General features: G+C 37.2%; 1 protein-coding gene across 1 annotated transcript in view; it reads left to right on the forward strand.

Moving 5' to 3' along the window:
* The window catches only part of TMC1 (transmembrane channel like 1), a 190,119-nt gene that overhangs the window by 78,349 nt on the left and 89,026 nt on the right, over nt 1-22,744 (forward strand). The window contains exons 2-4 of the mRNA XM_065879898.1: nt 9,053-9,100; nt 12,876-13,047; nt 17,604-17,732. Of these exons, the coding sequence (XP_065735970.1) occupies nt 9,053-9,100; nt 12,876-13,047; nt 17,604-17,732 (349 nt within the window). The remainder of the gene's footprint in view (nt 1-9,052; nt 9,101-12,875; nt 13,048-17,603; nt 17,733-22,744) is intronic.

Raw genomic sequence — 22,744 nt, forward strand, 5'->3', positions numbered from 1 at the left:
CTGTGTTTTCATAAGCTCTCCAGGTGATTCTGAGGCACAGTAAAGTTTTAGAAAGTACTGCCTAGGCCTCTCCCTGCTACAAATCCTCCAGGATTTGGGAGACAGGAGAAGAGGTTTGGAGACAGTGGCATAACTCAGTGTCACAGAGTGAAGAAGAAAACTGATGGCCTTTGACCATGGAATCCATTAAAACATACTCTCAGTGCTGCCAGGCTGAGCTGATGAATAAAAAATAAGCTAATCTCATTTCTGGCCATTAGGCTATTGAAGATAATTGGGCTACAAGGTGAGCAATCAACTTTACCAAGCACAGGCAGTTGGCACAATTTGTTGCTTGGAACTAACTTACTGTAAGTAGATGGTTGAGAATAATGCAGAGGTCATGAAGAGAAATCCACGGTTCTGAAATTTTCCTTAAGTCTTTTAAAATTCTCTTTCTCTCTGTCTCTGTCTCTCCCTCTCTTCCACACACACTAAAACACATACACACACATGCATTCACAGTGACATCTCATGAGACAGGATGTGGAACTGAACAGTTCTGACGAATGTCTGAGTGATAAGATCACCTTCAAGAGACAAGAGCTGAAAGTCTATTCTGGCTCAGTAAGACCTAGGAACTAGTCTCTTGGGGAATACTTGATTATGTTACGTAGGCCAAATAGTTTCTGACGTTAGCATTAGAGCTTTAGTCCTACCTTCAACTGCCTGAAGAATGTACTATATTGGATTAGGAAACTGAGCCTCGTGTAGTCTGGTCCTGCTTTCTGGATTTAGGATGTGGCTTGTCTCAATAACCAAAGTAAGTCCATCTCACGGAAAGAAAAGGAAGGGATAATGGGGAGTTAAAATTGTAATGAGCACCTGAATTTATTTGTTGCTCTTTTAAAGGGGTCTCCTCTTTTTTTTTTTTTTTTTTTTTTGCGGTACGCAGGCCTCTCACCGCTGCGGGCTCCCCTGTCGCGGAGCACGGGCTCCGGACACGCAGGCCCAGTGGCCATGGCCCACGGGCCTAGCCGCTCCACGGCATGTGGGACCTTCCCGGACCGGGGCACGAACCCGCGTCCCCTGCACCGGCAGGCAGACTCCCAACATTGCGCCACCAGGGAAGCCCTAGAGGGGTCTCCTCTTAAATCAGCATCAGCTTTCTTTCCTACCTCCCACCTGGCTGTCATAGAACTAGGTATAGATCTTAACGTTTAACTATTGCCCTTCCCTGTGGGACATAATGGTTACCATTGTACTCCCAACCTTCTGGCATTTAATCAAGATAAAATTGATTACCTTTAACTGAAAACAAAAAATCACTTATAATCAGGATACTGATATATTAGCAGGGACAAGATCCCAACTTTTAGTGGACTTGGCAGACTGTCAGGTACTGTCTTTAAGTACTCCCCACCCTACACCTCTATTTTTCTATTGACAGAGAGTCATAATAATTTGTCCTGTGGATGCCAGTTGCTTTTTGTTCAACTTAAACCTGTGCTACAAGTGCTTCTTCAATCGCTGCAATCAAAAGTTTCCTAGTGAAGTTGCCCATTGGCTTAGGCAGCACGACTTTCAACGCTGGTTGGCATCATAAACAGGCATGGTGAGGGGTAGCTAAGAGTATCAAGAAACGGAGAGTTTAGGGTAATATTTTATTTCTTGTTTTTATCTTTTGATGATTAGTCTTTAACATAATCTCAGACTGAATACTGTGGCAATTTTCCTACTTGCAGAGTGCAAAATATTGAGGTAAAAGTCAAAGTAGATGTGTCTTTCTGTCTTACTAGAATTTTAGGTGAAAGATGTCAAAATTTTGTGTTTAAGTATGTGTCATAAAGCATTTGAACAATCCTTGTCGATTATTATAACCTTTGCTATGTGCCAGGTACTATATTATGTACAATGCATGCATTTGTTACTACATTTAGTTCTCCTTGTATAATGGTTATTATTCCTTCCTTTCTCTAAGGCATAGAGAATTTAAATAAATTATCCAAAGTTATGGCATAAAGTTGTGGCAGAGCCAAAACTCAAATATGATTTTGTCTGAGTTAAAAATTCAGGCTTTCTGCTAGAGCCAACTGCCAACTTGAAAATTCTGAGTTGTCTTTTCTAGTTCTAGGATATGAATGCAATAGTCTTAGGAACCCAAATGAACAAAAGTCCTTTTTTAGGACGAGGCCAGTCATGGAAATAAACTTTGTTCTTTTTGGGGGGCCACACTGTGCAGCTTGTGAGATCTTAGTTCTCCAACCAGGGATTGAACCCAGGTCCACAGCAGTGAAAGTCCAAGTCTTAACCACTGGACCACCAGGGAATTCCCTAAACTTTGTTTTTTATGACCGTGATCTTGAAGGAATTGGAATTAATCCAAATGGAATCAAGTAGTGAAACACATTTATTTATATTGATTAGTCTCCTGCCTATTTCCAGAAATATTTGAAGAAATGTGACAAAAAGCGAATATTCCGAAATTCCCTAATGAGCATAATCTCATTCTCTTATGAACTCTAATAGATCTTTTGCTTGTATTTCTCTGGTGGAACTTGCCAGTATATCTTGTGTTGTTTCTAGTATTTGTCTACTTCCGTCAAGTTGATCCTGAAGGCAGATACTCTTTATGTTAGGATTCTTCCGAGAAACAAACCAATAGGTTCATTCTGTCTCACACACACATTTAATTTCACGAGATTCACTTGTAAAAAGCATTACTCCAATTAACAAACCATCTAGTGTTAATTTGAGATAGAGATGGCTGAAGTGCTTCTGACTAGTCTTTCAGATGTTAAATCTCCATCCTACCATTGTGGATTACTAACTAGAGTACTCAGATGTTAACCAGCTGCCCATAGGATATAAATTAACACATTTTATGTGGGCTATTTCAATAAAATGACAGACTACATACAAACTACTTAAGGGTTTAGTCTTATTGAATATTATAAATTGAGCCTGTGAGGAAAAAATTGGCATGGGTGGATAGGTGGTCACAATGCTTATAAACTCCTGAGGGCATCTAGTATTCAGAATTCCTTTTCATTAACTGAAGACAATGTTGGCTAATATCCCTAGTCAGTAGCAAATCCTGTAGTGTAATTGTTCCTAAGCAGCTAAAGAACAGAAAAAAGAATGATTCATTCTAGTCAATGATTTGCTTTTTCTTTTTTTTTAAGAAAAAATAAACTAAATTATTTCATCCTTACTCCTATTAACATTTTGTCAGAGAGACGAGTTCTAAATTTCAGAAAACAAATCCAAGTTCTAAGCTGCTCTCATTTTCTTTTTTCTTCCTCTGTCTTCTGTTGCAGCACTTCTCTCCCCAATCAGCCTTCATCCTGACTCTGCCCCTGACTCTTCTTGTTCTTTAGAAGACACTCATTAACATTTGCTAATGTATGCTAATGAGAAGTAATTAGCATCTTCTCTGTGAACAAAAGCTGGTGCTAAGAAGGATGTGTAAAAACTGTACAGAGTTCGGCCAGCCTTGCTTCAAGCTTCTTTATGCTCTGAGGACAATCGTCTGCTTTCAGTTGTTTCACAGTTCTTGTGTTTTTTGTTTGTTCTGTTTTGTTTGTTTACCCGTGAATCCTGACAACCCTTCTTCTTCATGATTGGGAATATTACAGAAATGCTGCGGGGGACAGAAAGATTCCTTTTGGTTCTAAGCAATTCAAGGATATATAAGCATAGCCACCAAGGGTTTATAGCACACTATTTTCATCTGGTTAGTAGCACAGAAACTCACACAAGAGAACGTATTTTCATTTCAGCACACTTATTTACAGTGGTTGCCGTTTATGGCGGTAATTGCAATGTGAGAGCACACACTCTGAATATATATTATGACAACAGGGTTAAATAAGAAATGTCCTTTGCCCCAAAATAATCTGAATGCAAAGAAAGACTCACCACTTACTTTTCTGTAACCACAGAGAGCTCTAAATGCCTTTGTAAATAGCTATTTATTTACTGAATATGTGTATGTGTAGTTTAAAAAAAGTCAACCCTCCAAACCACATAGAATAAGAGTTGTTTTTGTTCTTTCTGTAGACCAGTGGTGTCAAGAAATATCTAATTGCAGTTTCTCACAAATACTCCTGTATATAATTTACCATTTGAAGAACTATGCTTCATCATTTCATATTTGCTCTTGTGGCTCAGGGGTGGTAGAATTTGGAAACATACCAGCTACCCATTTCATTCAGCCTGTTTAATTTTAATTTCATGTAACATAAAAACAGAAGGAAAAATTGCCAAACTATTCGGGGTGCATCCCCTTCCCCTCTTCTTATGTGTATAAAAAACATTTATTTTCCTTGTGAAAGGATAGAAGGGGAATCTTTATTTTGACTGAATTTTCTATTTTTCTTTTTGTTAGTCTCTCTGGAACCTCGTAGTAAAACATGTTTCTCCACAGACTTCATTCTTTTCCTGTATTCCTCAATGCAACTACAATATGTTATATTGTGTTTTTAATAAAGCAGGCATCAGCAGCTATTTATTCTCTGCTTCTTAAGGACTAAAGAGCCTCAAAAATAAATATTATCTAAAAGGAAAAACATTAGAGAATGACAGCTACTATTTTTTTTTTTTTGGCCTGCCCCGTCTCCTTCTTTGGTGAGTCTTACCAAAAACCAAAATTATTATTGTTTTTTGTAATTTTATAACCACAGTGATTTAAAATAACTATTTAGTATCTCCAAGATATCATAATGTTTGAAAATATGACCAGCCTTTTGGCATTTATTATACAAGTTTTCATCAGAGTGTTCTTGAACATATGTGCCCCATGGTTTTTTTCAGTGGTCTTAATGAAGACCTTATCGTTTTAAGGTTTTTAGTGGTATTAAGGAAAGGTGCTGGCACCTGCAGAAAGAGTATCAGCCTAGGTTTGTCACATTAAACCTTTCCCCCAGATACCTTGTTTATATTTAAGTGTAATGATCTCATTCTGTTATTTCCACTCCTGGGGATTTTTTAAATGTCTTATAGTTTACAGGTTCATTAAGGTATTTGATTGATATAAGAGCTAAATAATTATTCTTTTTACTCGTTGGCTTCCAAAATATCATGCTCGATTCCATCATTTGAAGGACTTGGGATTGTTATAAACAAATGTCATGAATATCTTCTTATCTGACCTAAAAGTAGCAAAAATAAAAGGAGCTGCTGATTTAAACTGAGTCAGATTTTATGTCCTGGGTAGATATTTGAGAGGAAGAAGAATCACATTCCATCATTTTTGTTCACTTTGACAGAGAGTGGCTTCTGTTCCTTACTTAACACCCACCAGTAATAGTTTTTTCATAGATGAATGGAAGCCGAGTGCTGTGCCATTCTCTACAGGGGAAATGATACTTCAATATGGTTTGGTGACCCCATCTATTCAAATTAAACTACTGAACTTCAACTGTTCCTACCTAAGCTATTCTCCCTAGAGCCTCCTATCTCCTTTCCTTGAAACTCCACCCGCTGCTGCCCAGGCCAAAAACCTTGGAATTGTCCTTGATTCTTCTCTTCCTCTCATATTCCACATTATACCACATACTGATGACACGGGTTCTTCAGCTAAGGTTTGGAAATGTGCTTATTATGGCATAGATTAATATCTGTCTGAGGTGAAAGGTACCTCATTTATTTTTTATTTATTTTTTCTTAGGTAATACAATTCAAATTTAATTAATGAGCGGTTTCTACCATTTCACAAGGGAACATGAAAGTGTGTGTATATGCACAGTTTTGATAATGGCAGTGCCTTTTTTAAAATATCAGAGCTAATTTACTTCCCCTTATTGTATATAAATTTTCACATCATTTTTCATTTTTCCATTTTTTAAAAGGTTATACTCCATTTATAGTTATTATAAAATATTGGCTATATTCCCTGGAAATGTACCCCATTTTATATGCGAGGAGCTGATGCTGACATTTCCTCACACACAAAGGAACCCTAAAAAGAAACACACTAGTACATTGCTAATAAACATAATTAGTACATTGCTGGTATAACCCAAGTAAACTTGAGTTTAGGTATGAGTTATAAAGTCATTCTTTTGCATCAAATAGCAAGACTCCTTAAGGACGGTTATTTCCTTCTACAGTTTACAAACTCCTACTCCAGAGCACTTTGCTCTGTAGACCCTTGTAAATGCACAATAAATGCTAATTGAATAAATGAATTTTCAGTTTCCAAAGTAATGACCTGGTGCTACAATAATCCCTTCAAAAACTAGAGGAACAGGCAACATCATTAAACTCTTCCTGCCACTGGGCCACTGATACTGAAGAACCATAAAATACTTTCAGTACTATAGATTGAAAAAGAAAGCCTGGAACAACATCCACTTTTCTGAACGATTCCAATGCCTCTGAAATGTGACATTTTGCTGTTGTTTCCTTTTACTGTTTTTAATTACTGTGTCTATTTGCATGAAATGAGGATCTGGGTTGCCTAGGAGTTCATCTGCTCCTATTGCATATTCCTCTCTTAAATAAGCGTACTTCAATGCAGTTTTGCTTGCTGCCTTCAACATTTAGACAGGAAACCACTCCCCCCCTTCACTGTCCTCCCATCACTCCCCAGGAGAGAGGTTATTTTTAAAGTACATAATCAATAGGCTTTGGGAAGCATCCAGAACATGAGGGTGGTCATATGATTGGGAGCAAGCTACTAAGGACTGCTGAGAGAAGGGATGGCAATAGGCCGTGCCGAAAATTGTCTGAGAAGGGAAAGACAGTCTGTAACTCCCATTTAAGCGTTCTGAGTTATTCTTTTGCACAGGCTTTTGTCTGGGAGGGGCTTCTTAGATTGGTTCTTCAACAACGCCTTGAGTTGCAGGAGATGCAGATCAGCATTGACAGTTGCTTTTCAGACCAAATAGTGTTCCATTAAAATTAAGCTTGGTCTGAGGCTCTTGATGGAGTCTTCAATCTCCTGGTCAGGGTGCTGCTGTTTAGTTCTTGATGCCGATGATGCCTTTGCTGAGGGTTTGAGTCAATAATAAACCAATTATGATCACAGTAACTATAAAAACAACTGTTCCGTGGCCCCTGACTCAGCTTCCAGACAAAAGGAATGCTGTTGAATAAAGAAGGCACCTACTGAAAATGTGCAGATGATCGTGCACAGATGAGTATCACTGTTGGAAAGTCACCTGAAGAGCAGTGAAGGGGCTATTTCTGCAATACTCTCCATTACATCACTCAGAAACCGTAGCTCTTTTTTCTTCTTTACTTGCAACCACAGGGCTATCTCCCCTTATGGATTTTTAGGTTTTATTTAATGGCCATTTATAACTATCCTTCCTGTACCTGAAAAGATGACCTATGACTCCAGCCCTGCTTTTTCTCTCCCCTGCTTGTCAGAGGAAATTGATTTCTTGCTCATCTCCTTGGCTTGGGACATTTCATTCTACTGCTTTTGTTTAATATATGATCCTTCCTAAAGATTTGCTTGTATTTCTAGTTGTTTAGTATTTTCTTCCATTTCATTATTTAACTTTATTTAATCATGTCTAGTAAGTTGATTATTACAAATCATTATAGCATTTTATGTGAATTTTTGCTTTGGCTATGCATGGTGCAAAAGAGGTTATGTGTCAGACTTTGCTATTTGTCCTCAGCTGTTTCTATATTATGCACGCTGATCAGACCTTGCTCTAAGGCTAATCTTATATCATTAAGATGCCTTCCTGAGTGAATTCTTCTTTGGCTGAAGAAACTTGGGGGCAGCATTAATTGCAAATAAAGACCATGGCCTATTGTTGAATGTAAAATATCTCTGAGAAGTGTCTGCCTTCACTATTGCGAACTCTCAGTAGTGACATAAAGACCTTTGTCCTGTGCAGATCCAGTTACAACCGGTGACAGAAGGCATATGTCCACTCTGAACAAAACAACACTTATTTTCATATTCTATGGCTGATGTTGAGTGATAACATTTTTGCATATCCTAAAAATTTTACACAGATGCTGTTTAAAGGCAAAAAATGCTTTTTACAATAATCTTCTTTGTGAATGGAATTTAAACTCTGAATGTGCTGCCTTTTCAATATGCCTGTCAAGTTCTGAATAATAACCTTTGACAGTGCTGAGCAGAAACAAAACCAGAGGTTGTTTCCTCTGTTCACAGCAACATCATTTGTTATCTTTGATTTTTTGGACTTATGCCCATCCACCTTAAATAAAAATAGGTAAATTAATATTTTAAATGAGTTACTAGACTCATGGTTTAAAGAAATAGTCTACTGCAATTTTTACCATGGCAATTTGCAGATCTTTGTCTCTGGCTGACAACCTGTGATGAATGGACAGTAGTTGACAAGGGGAAAATATCTGCCAATTAATATATTTTCCTATATTACTGTACCAGTAAAATTTTATAAAACCTTTATATGCCTTTATAAAAATGGAGCAAATCTAAAAACAAGGTGCTGAGGATGAGGTGAGGAGTAGACAGAAGAAGTGTTCTTTGTCTTGGAAAGAACTGTAGAATCAATCACCTATCTCCACATAGTCAAGATAAATCATATATGGGAAGATTTAAGCTGTCTGCATATAATACCCATAGAAATAATTCAAATAGGAAATATCAGGTTTTAAGCCTTTTTGAAAGATTCTTTGACACTGGGTACCTGGTCATAATGAAATATTGTCTATTTTAATAACTTTATTTATAATAACCAAGTGGTTTGTGCATGTGTATATAGCTTTGCCAACAATTCCTTTTACCATAGAATGAAATGACCCAACACACCCTAAGTCTGCTTCTTGCAGTACAGAATTTATTTTGGTTGAAGTTATTTTGAATTGAGTTGACAGGTTTATGATTGGTATGTTTTGCAAATCGTTGAAGACGATGAAGCAGAGAAGTCCTTGCACAGCAATGTATAAGATATTGTGGCTGTATATCTTTAATAAGCAATGCTTATTTTGACAAGTTTATTGAAAAAATTTATTAACTGCACAAAAAACTTTACAATGAAAATAATAACAGTAAAAACCAGTTATTAACAATTGTACCATCATTTAAAGAATTACTATATTTTTCTTTCTTCAACAGTGCAAATCCAAGTGGAGGAAAAAGAAGATGATACTGAGGAAAGTTCAAGTAAGTGGGGATGGACATATCCCCACTTGGGATATGTTTCCCGTGGAATAGTGGTGAATTCAGGGGATTTACCCTTTTATCTTGTGGGAATATGCTACCATATGCAAGCAGAGAAGCATGTGTGGATGACTTTCGATGGTCTCACAAAAGAGTTCAAGACCATTAAACAGAATCTCTACTCGAGATTCCATTCAATTGGCACACACACATTCCACCCAATTTATAATTTACTCATGAGTAAGTAGATGGTAGTTCAGAAAAAATTTGCTCTTTTACTTCTTTACTATTTTCCCCCATGAAAATCTTTGTCCTAAAAGCTTTTCTCTAAGGCTGAATCTATTACAATATAACAGATTGACCTTTTTGACTGAACTGATCAGGTGGTTCAATAAAAATGAAAAAACCTGTTCTTTTGTACTGAATTCATGGGTATTTTGTCGGAATTGCTCTGTTGTTCTTACTTTGAGTAGGTTCAGCTCAAGAGCTGTGACCCCTTTCCAGGCATGCAGACCCCTCATGGACTGGAACAGAGAAAGATCATTATATGAGCAAAAGTTTTGAGTTTACCAAAACTGAAAGAGCAGCATCTCAAGAAGAGTTCAATTAGAGAATACATCAACACTGTCAATTAAAAACCTGAGCCCAACATGACAGCCAGTGAATGTTCATGATGACAGTTGGTTTCATTAATTTGGTACATTTTACATGAAAGCAGCCCAGAGTCTCACATAGATCCTAGATGCTATGACTTGACAACTGTCGGGGAGGAAAAGTAATTTTTCCTCTACCCTCCTGAGTTCTTAGCTGATACCCCTATAATATAAGACAGTTTAACAAGAAAAAAACCAAAACAAACCAGAAGTTTATTAACACATACACCTCATGTATACATGGGAGATATCCAGGAAAATGAGTAACTGTGAGGTGGCTTAAAATTTAGATTTGAACACCATCTAAAGAGGGGAGAGGGAGGGCATGTAGGTCTCTTGAGAGAGAATAAATAAGTTTTAGGAGAATAGATGGGAATTATGATAGTTTATGATAAAGTGTGTCTGCATGTGGTGTTGACCTATAGTCTCCTGTGATAGTAGTCTATCTTCCTTGGGGATGAAACTCCTGGGGAGGGGATTTATGACAGTTGAGCTCCTTTTGGAGACTCTGTCTTTAAGCAGCTAAGAGAAGTTCAGAGAAAGTCTCTTCCTGCATTTGCTGTTTTTCAAGTGCTACAGCTCAAAATAGTCAATACACCAAAGTGGCATATTTTGGGGTGGTATATTCAGAATGCCTTTTTGACGTGGTATATTTTGCTACCCTTCAAAACTGAATCAAGCCCATTCCAAAAGGTAATGTATGCAAATCCACATTTAGTAGGCAACTGTAAAACATTCCTTTTTTAAGAATTTGAATATTTGGAAACTAGTTAAAGCACTAAATATAGCCTTTTTGTCCTAAGTGCTAAAATATAAATATAATAATACACTTTTCATCCATGGTCAAACTCTGCGAGCTTAATAGTTTAGCCTTAATATGAAATATACTAAAATGCAGGGTAGTAAGTGGCTGCTAGAGTTTTCGAGCTATTTGTGGGTGAAATTGTTTCTCAGTTCCTATGAGGCTCTGTTCTTTCTACAATTAGTGACTAAAATGAATAATAAAGGCTGGGTAAATTTTCAGAATGCCAGAGTGGGGTTCAAATAACATGTAACATTTGCCACAGTATTTAACAAATGGAAACTCATTCTTGGTTTTGATGACAAAATATAGTTTTCCAAACCTGGTTAGAAAAGTTGCTCTCTGTTAGTCAAACTTTAGTAATGGTAATATTTAGATCTTAGATTTGAAATATCAATAAAAAATTTTGATAAGTAATGTTAAAAAGATAACAAAAAATAACAAAAAGATTTTAAAAGATAAAATAATGACACACACATATGTAAAAATTAAGACATTTAACTAATAAATGTGGAATCTGGTGAGGCATTTATAGCAGTTACCAGTTAAAGGAAAATTCAAAGAACAGATATATATATAGATCAGGAATATTGAAATGATTGTGCAAATAAGGCATGACTGTTTTGGGGATTTTTTCTTTCATTTTCTTTTTCGGTGGTGGAAGGTTGTCTCTGCATTTAGCAGAGTTCACTTGCTTGTCTACAGACAAGAACTATTTTGCATTGCTATCTAGTTATCCGTAACTTACAAAGTTACAAAATAGCTTCCATAGAATCAGAATCAGGTAACACAGAAGGGTATGGTGCAGACAATTCATAGTTTTCCATTAAAGCACAAATTTTTCCCTGAGTAGCTTCTATTTAAGAAGATAGTGATAATTAGGAGTAATATTTGTTTTTTGTAATAAACATCAGAAGTTGACTCTAAATATCAGAAGTTAAAAAACAAAGATGAAAGTGAAGTAGGATGTATGTCATAAACGGTGAAGGAAGGAACTGAATTCTCCCTCTACTCTTTACCTGGAAGCTTCCGAAGAAGTTATGGACATGTGAGTCATTAATTGTTAGTTGATGAATAAAATAAAATAATGTCATTTTTCTCAGTTTTGTATTAAATTTACAAGTTATTTATATCTATTTCTAATCAAAAAGATAAAATGATCAAGCAAAGGTATTTACTATCAATTTCATTTAAGAAACAGGAAGAAATATCTAGGCAAAAGAAGAAATATTTGAAGTCAAGAATGAGAATAATTTTACATAAAATAGGTAAGCAACAAGGATTTACTGTGTAACACAGGGAACTGTATTCAATATCTTGTAAAAACCTATAAAGGGAAATAATCTGAAAAAAATATATATGTATGTATAATTGAATCACTTGCTGTATACCTGAAACTTACACAGTACTGTAAATCAACTATACTTCAATTTTTTTTTTAAAGTAAAAAAAAGAAAAAGAATGAGAATAATTTGAATTAGGAGGAATGTCAAGGCATACATTAATTTCCTCAGAATTTTTCTGGTTTGTAGCATTTCCTTGTCATTCTTATTCTTTGTTCTGAGATAGAAGTAGTATTAGCACATAGTGTTTAAACATTCAACCCTTATGTGTTGAATTGGTAACCTATAAACTTGGTCTGAGAGATCATGGTGTGATATTAAACTCCAACTCATCTAGTTACCCAAGTAAATGAAGGCTGGAATTCTAAGCATTATTAGAATTTGGGGATCGACACTGACATATGAGTAGATAAACCACAAGAAATGAGAATTTAGATAAATGTATTTATTTATTTTAAATTTATTTATTTATTTATTGGCTGTGTTGGGTCTTCGTTGTGGGCTTTCTCTAGTTGTGGCGAGCGGGGGCTACTCTTCGTTGAGGTGCGCACGCTTCTCGTTGCGGTGGCTTCTCTTTGTTGCAGAGCATGGGCTCTAGGCACGTGAGCTTCAGCAGTTGTGGCACGCGGGCTCAGTAGTTGTGGCTCACGGGCTCTAGAGCACAGGCGCAGTAGTTGTGGTGCAAAGGCTTAGTTGCTCTGCGGTATGTGGGATCTTCCCGGACCAGGGCTCGAACCTGTGTCCCCTGCATTGACAGGCAGACTCTCAACCACTGCGCCACCAGGGGAGTCCCTAGATAAATGTAATTAAGTGGCAGGCTATGAAATATATATGGCATGATGCATCTTATCTTGATATGGCAAATTGCTGGATTATGGTCTCAGATGTGTGACAATGATAATTTAAAAGTAAGAATACATTTGGTAGCGGGAGAGCACTTTTCTGATACTGCTCACTGAAGCATTAACTGCTATGTTTAGGTGAAGAGGAAGAGGAGGAGGAAGACAAACTACCTCGAAGAGAGAGCATGAGACCAAAGAGGAAACGGACCAGAGATGTCATCAATGAAGATGACCCAGAACCTGAACCAGAGGATGAAGAAACGAGGAAGGCCAGAGAAAAAGAGAGAAGGAGGAGGATGAGGAGAGGAGAGTAAGTTAGTTCTTATCTGAAATTGCTTCTCATTCAGAAGTGCCTGATGCTGAAAGAAGACCACTCCCTTTAGGCACTCCCTGGCCTTAAAATTGGTAATTAAAACTGCTTTCAGAAAAACAGGCTTCATCTGCCATTTTACTCCACTTAGTTAAATGTATTTTGATATTAAAATAGAATTGTAAAATGAATATATATTAAGAATGGACTTATGAGAAATTCCCTTATGAGAGATCTAAATTGTCATAGGTCATTAACATATTTAGTTAATTTAAATATTTTAAAGTTATCCCATTAGTTAAGTGCATCGTTACTGAAGTTAAGTGAAAAACTCCTAAACAATGAACGCAAATCACTTATCTTACAGAGTAGGAGTTGGCCAACCATGGTTAATTCCAACCCAAGGGCTAAGAATGGTTCTTACAGTTTTAATAAAACTGTAATTTAAAAAAAAAAACAAAGAGGAATATGGGACAGAGCTGTATATAGCTCCCAAAGTCTAAAATGTTAACTAACTGTCCCTTTACAGAGGATTGGGATTGTCATTTCCTTTTTAATATAACCTTGTGTCTTTCAGTTCTACCAGGCCAACGTTTTTCTGAGTGCTGTCTTTGTGTAGAATAATATATCAAATGCTGTTTAGGAAAAATCCAAGAAAATAATTTTCTAGTCTTTGCTTTCTGGAAAATTGCAGATGGCAGGCAGGTAGGAAAAGTGTACATGTAAAACACATTTACTGATAGAAAACCTAGACCCCTTGGAAAGGATTTAAGAGAATAGCTCCTCTGCCACCCCAGGTGGGGCATGGGAATCACCATGAGGTGATGGGATCTCCTCTGAAACAGTCCTAGGACTTTAAATGGTGAGGAACTTTCCAAGATAGCCTCCCAAGATGACACATTGCAGTACTCAATAACAAGCTATTATTTTCCTCTTCAAGTAATTGTAATTAAATACAACTATGTGAACATTTTGTCAGGTAGAGAAGCTTAGCATTAATAGACGATGGTTCCTTTTAAAATAAGAGTAGCCCTACCCATTTCTTCATTATATTTTTATTGATTTAAGTTTTTAAATCTCTCTCTTCCTCTTCTTTCTCTTCTTCCTTTTTCTCCTTCTCCTCCCCAAGTTGCTCCTCTTTCTTCTCTTTGAATACTAAGACATCACCTGCTTTACGTTTTGACTCTGGCATTTTTTATGTCTATCGTCTTTTCAAGTATTTTTATGCTTTGTTCTTTTCAAAAACAGAACACCCTTTTAAGTTCCATGTCTTATTGTGATTGTTATTGCTATTATTATGTAGTAATATTTCCTACTAGCAAAGCTTATGCCTTCTGACAGTGGTATTTCATTGAGAAAACATCACCAATAGACATATGCATGATATAGGTTGTGTTCCACAATTTGCTTTTCCTCTCCACTTGTGCCTCAGAGATGTCCTTTTTAAAAGATGACTTGGGTGGGAATTCCTCTTGTCTCCTGGTCTGTTCAATGCCCTCACTTCAGTGCTCAACCTCTAGGAATAGGACCATATGAATCAACTGGGTCTTGGCCCCTGTTACTTGGGGCAATCTTGTCCCTGTGAAAGTGTCTGTCCTTAGCTGATCCTACTCTCATCCTGATTCTGAGAAGCCAGAATCACCCCTGGCTCCCTCCCTCCCCACTTCTCCACAGAGCCAAACTTGAAACCAACTAAATCCAAGGTTGTAATGTTAACTGTCTTTGGAGATGGTTAAAAAACACTGCCTCGTTTGGCATTTTGGAGTATTTCTAATAATATTACAGGCTTTTCTTGACCCAGTTTTAAGTGAGTAAGTAATATGTTCATAGCACTGAGAAATTCAGCACCTTATACCTCCTTTTTCCTAACAACTGTTGTTTAAATAAATCAAACCTAAGATAGAAAGCCATTCTTACACAGATTAGCCCTAAATTTTAGAAGATAAAGCATGTCAGTGCTATGCCCTTTTAACATGATTAGCACTTTCTTTGAGTGGTTCCTAGAAAAGCAGTTTCCCTGTAATACAGTGTTTTAGTTATGCATTATCATATTTTAATTATGCAAAAATGTAATATTTTAATTACCTGCATATTTGAAGGTAACTTAGCTGGCAACAGCTATACCTTGTAGCACAGCATGATCTTCCTGGAGCAATGAACAATTAACAGCAAAGACTTTAAAAATATACCAGTCTAAGATCATTTAGTGTAGGAATAAATGTCTTTCCATACCATTCTAATCTTGGAAGACATTGTTATATTTTAGTATATTTGATGGTAATCCAATATACAGAAAAACTCTGTACATAAACATTTATTCAATAAATATTTATCCAGCTCCACTTCTGTGGAAGATAATTTGCTAATTTCTTTGGAAGATATGGATATGAATATGCAATTGCCTGCATTCTCTAGAAATTCATACTATAGTAAGGGAGAGGCCACTTAGACACAAATTATTGTGAAACAAGACAGTATAAATGTGCCAGAGAAGTACAAAGTGATTTAGAGTCTTAGAGAAAAGTATTCTCATAGGGATAATCAGAAAAGGGTATTGAAGACATTTCATATCATTTTTGAAGGAATCATAGAATTTGAATATGTTAAACATACAAAGTACTGGGTTTAAGATAGCAGGAAACTACATAATTAATGTTAGGAATGTAGAGAAATAAGCTTTAGTTACATGGTAAATCCAAACATCAAATAGATCATTCTTTGTGAGTATTTTATTATGGTTTTACAGCACCATAGGATTTTATATAATAAATATCAAATAATTAAAATAGAAACAACCTAATGGCAGTCAGAGTTGTATCTTAGTGGATGGTATTTCCATAGTTCTCTTGAACCAGGATTACTATTCTAAGCCAAATGTCTGCATCGGTCAAAAAGAAACAAAGTATCAATGACAAGTGTATTTTAGAGGGTTAATTTAAATTTTTGTTTCAGTAATCATGACCTGATTAAAAACTCTGGACTGGTAGGAAAGAAAGGAGATTGCGAAGTCATTTTATAAGGTGGGCTGTAAAATTATGGGTATGTCCTCCTATTATTCAGCTGAAACTTTCAAAAACATCTTTTTCCATAGCCCTACTGTGTGTGGTCATGAGTTTAGTGAACGACAAAATATGTTTCTGACTAACACTGAGTCAGATTACATTTTTTTGGTCAGTCAGGGTCTAGTTAGGAGAAAGAAACTCCAACAGTTAATTGAAGAGAGAGTATTTAATAAGAGGACTGTTTAGTAGATATAAATAATTGCTAACTAGGTTACTGGAAAGGTGAAAGAGAACACGAAGTATCATGGTGACAGCAACTATAGGAAGCAAATAGCATACTAGGGGCTGGAGGAACAATGGAAAGAGGTTGGAATTAAAACTTAAAAGCATAGAGGAGAGACCCACGGAGCTGAAACTATTGCAGAGGGGGACGATGCTCAAGTGGTGCTGGTGTCTACTGGGAGAATGATGAAGCTGGTTCTGCTAGTGTTGGAAAAGTCGGCAAACTAGTTTCACCTGCAGCTATGGGAAGGCCCTGCAGCTCTTGGGGTGAAGAAGCATCACTAAAGAGTAAACATCACCACAGGAAGCAAACAGGAAACCAAAGAAAGGAAAGACCTAGTCCCTTCTTAGTGTCTTCTATGGGCAGCCGAAAAATGAGCCAACTGACAAACCAGAAATGTACCCTACAGAGTCACAGCCACAGCATCACAATATTAAGTATAGAAGGGTAAATTTGAAGTTAAGCAACAGCTCATAACTGAAACAATCTATAACCAAAAAAAAAAAAAAAAAAAAAAGGATCTCTGCAATAGGCCATTACATTCCTCAATTTAAAAATCACGTTGTTCATGTTTAGATTTTGTTTTCTTTGAGTTTTGGACCCTTTGATATTTTTGCAATACTAGGAACACAGAAAAGATACATCTCATTTGCTCAGTAAGAAACTAAATTCCTTTGAAGGCCTCTACAAAGGATTCACTTCTGTCATATATACTTCAAGTTGAATTTTATCAATTGAAGTTTTGAGTTTAATTAACAGATTAAGTTACCTTTGAGGAATAGATTTTTAAATTTTTTCCTATTTCAGTTTTTCTCTTTCTCTTGAGACAGGGCTAACAAATTTTTTAATGGCACTTCAAAGACGTGCTCACCTCTAATTTACTGTCCTTGTTGAAAAATAAAGTTTTTAAATGAAATGTAGAATTGGTGGGGGAAGGTGTACAGGGGAACAAAGAAGAGAAGAAAATATATTGATAGATCTGTAACTGTTTCCACACATTTTCTAGTTCTGAGAATTTGAGACTATGGACATAAAATGGTTTCAGTACTTCAGAATGTAAACATTATTGTTTAAAGTTATAATATTTCCAGAAATCCTGCATCATTGTTCAGATACAAGCACTAAGGCTTGTGGATCTCAGCACACACCATATATAGTCAAGTTGCTGTACATTGATCATCTGAGTATCTGGTAGCATTCTTTAAGTTTGGAAGTCAAGCAAAACTTAACTTTACTAAAGGAGGTTTTTTTTGTTTGTTTTTTGTTTTAAGGGAAGAAGAAGAAGAAATTGATGAAGAGGAATTGGAAAGATTGAAGGCAGAGTTAGATGAGAATAGACAAATGATTGCTACTGTCAAATGCAAGCCTTGGAAAATGGAAAAGAAAATTGAAGTTCTCAAGTATGGTGCCACTTTTCAAAATTAGAAACATTTTCTCTGCTATTGATCTCCCAAATTCTCTGAGTATTACCTATATATTATAGATAATACTATATGTGATACATCATATATATAATACTCATTATATATAATTTTCATGGTCATATATAACATATATGTTACCTATCATATAGTTAACATATATCACTAGAGAGGCTGGGCTAATTATAAAAGAAAACAATCATGATTAAATTCATTATTTGGAGTCTTACAGTCTCAGATCACTTTTAATAATTTGTTCCTTGAACTGAGAATTTCCTTAGTTTAATACATTCATTACTATCTCTCTGAAGGAGATAATATATTTGAATTTTACAAGTTTGTTGGATTGCACACTCTAGTTTCTCTGCAGGGTTCCAGCCTCAAATGATATATTCATGTGACAGCTCTTATTAAAGCACAGGGAGGATGCTAAGCCAACAGAAGAGTAAATGGGATTCCAATTAAGGATTACGCTAATAGCTATTCCCTGGTAACATGTAAGCGACCCAATTTCACTCTTTGTTGAGTCTTGACACACTCAGAGACACATAGATTTATAAACTCCTGATAAGAAAAGTCAAATGTTTATCCCTTTCCCTTTTGGGATTGGAAGCAGATTCGCTTCTGAGGATCACACTATATTTCTTTGCATGGTGGTTTGGGGAAGTGGGGCATGAATAAAAGGGACCATGTCTGTGATAACAGCCATGTTTGCATCTCACAGATGTGATACAGATTGCAGTTTTTACACAGAACAATTTTTATAAACAGTGGTAAATTTCCAAAGCTCTCCGTCCACAAGCCTATTTAATAACGTTAAACATTACAGTGTATCTATAATAATGTTAAGGTGTTTTTGTCTCTGGTGATGAAAAAATGACTGAAGCAGCTATCAGGATAATTCACTACTAATCCTGGCTCTGCAAGAGTTTGTGTGTTATTTAAGGAAATGGCTTAAACTTCTGGGGCCTCAGTTACCTCATATCCAAAATAAAACAAGATATTCCAGGTTTACCCTATGAGGTGGGAACCTAGGCATCATTTCTAATGTTATTGCTTTGTTTCGTGGAATAAGGTTTCCAAGTTCCAAACAGTGGTCTTGCCAGAAAGCTTTTGGAACACCACACAACTGTAGGCTGGGAACCACTTATGCATGTGCTTGTACACCAGCCATAAATGAAGACAAAGACAAGTCGCATTTCTGGTTCCATGAAGCTATTAATGTATGCGCATATGCATGTGTGTGTGTCAAAGTAGTTTTCATTTAATGAAGTGATAATGATGCTAAATGATAGGTTTAGGAAATATCCTTACTTGGCAAAATAGAAGTTTGGTAACCTTATATTGTTTCCCAAAATATTGGGTGGGCCAAAAATTATCCTCAGTATTTTAAGTAAAAATAAAAGACACATTTTTCATTTTCATCAAGAACTTTATTGAACAACGTATTCACCCTTTTGTTCCACTACCTTCTGCCATTTTTCAGGCAACTTCATAATTCCATCTTCCCAAAACTTATCTTTTTGAGCAAAGAACTGTTCCAGGTACCTTTTACAGTCTTCCAGGGAACTGAACTTTTTTCCATTAAGAGAATTTTGTAAAGACCAAAATAAAGGGAAATCCGAAGGTGCAATGTCTGGTGAATGTAGCAGATGAATCAGAACTTCCCAGCCAAGCTGTAACAGTTTTCGCCTGGTCATCAAAGAAACATGCGGCCTTGCATTATCCTTATGGAAGATTATGCATTTTCTGTTGACTAATTCTGGATACCTTTCGTGGAGTGCCGCTTATGGTTGGTCTAATTGGAAGCAGTACTTGTTGGAATTAATTGTTTGGTTTTCCGGAAGGAGCTCATAATAGAGGACTCCCTTCCAATCCCACCATATACACAACATCACCTTCTTTGGATAAAGACTGGCCTTTGGTGTGGTTGGTGGTGGTTCATTTCGCTTGCCCCACGATCTCTTCCGTTCACATCATTGTACAGTATCCACTCTTCATCTCCTGTCACAATTTGTTTTAAAAATGGAACGTTTTCATTATGTTTCAGTAGAGAATCACATGTGGAAATATGGTCAAGAAGGTTTTTTTCGCTTAACTTACTTGGAACCCAAACGTCAAAGTGATTCACATAACCAAGCTCGTGCAATGATTTTCAATGCTTGATTTGGATATTTTGAGTATGTCGGCTATCTCCTGCATGGTATAAAGTTGATTGTTCTCAATTATTGTTTCTATTTGATCGCTATCAACTTCAACTGGTTTATCTGACCATGAAGCATTGTCCAGCCAGAAATCTCCAGCACGAAACTTTGCAAACCACTTTTGACACATTCGATCTGTCACAGCACCTTCTCCATACACTGCACAAATCTTTTTGTGTGTTTCGCTTGCATTTTTACCTTTCTTGAAATAATAAAGCCTGATATGCCGAAAATGTTGCTTTTTTTCTTCCATCTTCAGTATTAAAATGGCTACACAAAAACTCACCAATTTTGATAAGTTTTTTTTTTTTTTTTTTGGCGGTACGTGGGCCTCTCACTGCTGTGGCCTCTCCCGTTGCGGAGCACAGGCTCCGGACGCGCAGGCTCAGCGGCCATGGCTCACGGGCCCAGCCGCTCGGCGGCATGTGGGATCTTCCCAGACCGGGGCACGAACCCGTGTCCCCTGCATCAGCAGGCGGACTCTCAACCACTGCGCCACCAGGGAAGCCCTGATAAGTTTTTTTTTTTAATGTATGCTGATATGACAGCTGTTACATACAGTCTAACAAAATTGTTTCAAATGAAGTTAAAGACAACTAAGTGCTGCTAGAGGCATCTTACGGAAAAAACCAAATGAACTTTTTGGCCTACCCAATATGTTTTGAAATATTGCTGACCATGAAATTCCCAAACCTGGGAACCACAGGTAACTGTATATAGAAAGTTGTAAAATTGGAAAGTGATAATATTGTGAACTGTCAAAGTGTGGTGTGAAACTGCATTAAAATCCTCCCTTTCCACCTGCGTGGAGGTGTAGAAGTACCCCCTCACTCTTCTTTGCCTGCATCTTCCATATAGGGCAGTGAAGAAGGGATGGGTTTCAGTCTTAAATCTCAGATCTTCCATTTAATACCGGTGCAAATTTGAATGAATTGTGTAGCCCTCTGACCTTGGGTTTCTTATGAAATTTTACTAATTTACAGGGCTATTGGAATCATAAAGTGAGTTATTTCATATGAAACACTTAGCAGGGTGCCAGAACATAGCACAAAGCTGGGAAACACAAGTTGTAATTATTATTTCATCTCAGGACAGACTCAGTGTTGTCTGATTCCCTGTAGTATGACAGGAGAGATAGGAAGGGTACAGGACCTGGCAGGACTAGGTGGGAGCAGACTTAGCCATAGGCAACCCCAGGAGCCTTGGGGGATGGTGGCACATTGGTATAGCAGTCTGGATGGACAACTGATTTTGATGCTCCAACAAAGAAAAGAGGGTATCTTGACAGTTTGGCAGAATCCACGGTCAGCCGCTTTCAGATCTTCCAAAATGTACCCACAGGGTAATCTTGTGGCAGATTCCAGGTCCTGGGGCCTTAGGCTGGAGTCCAGGGATAAAGCCATTTTTAGAGGCGGGGAGAGATATGGGTTGGGATGGAAGGAAGGGCAATACCATGCCCTATTACTAGGGCAGAGGTTGAAAATGGGGAGGCTGCAGCTGAATCTAGACTATAGGTGTTTTTCATTTGGCCCACATGCTTTTTGTTTCTTTTTCTTTTATTGTTTTTTTAAGAATTGTGATTAAATATACGTAACATAAAATTTCCCATTTTAATCATCTGGGGGTGTATATTTTTATAAAAATGTTTTTTCTTTGTTGTTAAATTTTAAAAAGTGGGAGATTTCAGATTTTAAAAATCCAGATGTTCAGCTTCTCCTGGATAAGAAGAAAATCTGGTCCCCATTCCTACATGAAAATAATAGCTGGGGCTAAGCAATTGCTGTCCCCTACTAACAGGGCACTCCGTCTTCAGTGTGCACAGCTCCCAAACAAGCCACATCTCTTATTCACGCTCCTTGGCTGGACCTTATAAGCATTCAAGTTTGCTGCCTCTTACCCCTGTAGCTGGGGAGCAAGTTAGGCATGCTATCAAGACAGTGATTCAGCAAGTTGGAGTGAAAGCCAGCTCGCAGAATGGAAGCACAGATTTAGGCCCAGAGACAAAACAACTATGGCTTCTCACCTGTCAGCAATGCTCACTGTCTTGGGATGATTCTCCACAGCCAGAAATGGCTCCGGCTTTGTGGCTTTGCAGTATTCTGTACAGCTGGTACCACTGGCCATGGTCAGCCTGATTCTCTTGGTTTCAGCCTCTGTGATAAAGTCGTTGGTACTACAGTGCCCGACCTGTCTCCCTTCGTAGGTTTCTGAATGCTGTACTGAGCTTCTCCCCCACAGATTCCTATCACATATTAGATAGTGGTCAGTACTTCTTAGAACATGCAATAAAGGTTCTCTACCCCAGTGTTACTAAAACATGGGAGTCAGGCAGCTTTCCTCCCACCCTTTTATTCCATTCAGAGACATCAAACTCTGAGAGAGTGTGTCTAAGGATTATGTTATTCCCAGAAGTAGCCTCCAATCATCACTTCTGGCTAAGTCTATGGAATCCAAGGCACTAGGCCCAATATAACTGGAGCAGATATTTTCATCACAGGTTTGGATCTGTATCTAGGTTCTGAGGCTTCCCATTTGCCTCTGGACTCTGAAAAACTTGTGAAACTTCTAAAACAGAATTTATAGAGGGTCAAGGTTTTAAGATATGTTTTAGAGTAAAGCCTCAGGAATGGTAGCTTATGGTTCTGAGGATGCTGTGGGAGACTCAGGGGTAGTTCTCATATTTTGAAAGATTATCTACCACTAGGAACTTGAGCATTCTCAGGGCTGAGGGTCAAACATTGGTTAATATAAGCAGTAAATACATAGGCACGAACCTCAAAGAATGGG

This window comes from Phocoena phocoena, chromosome 6 (genome assembly GCF_963924675.1).
Source record: "Phocoena phocoena chromosome 6, mPhoPho1.1, whole genome shotgun sequence".
In the NCBI taxonomy this organism is placed as follows: domain Eukaryota; kingdom Metazoa; phylum Chordata; class Mammalia; order Artiodactyla; family Phocoenidae; genus Phocoena; species Phocoena phocoena.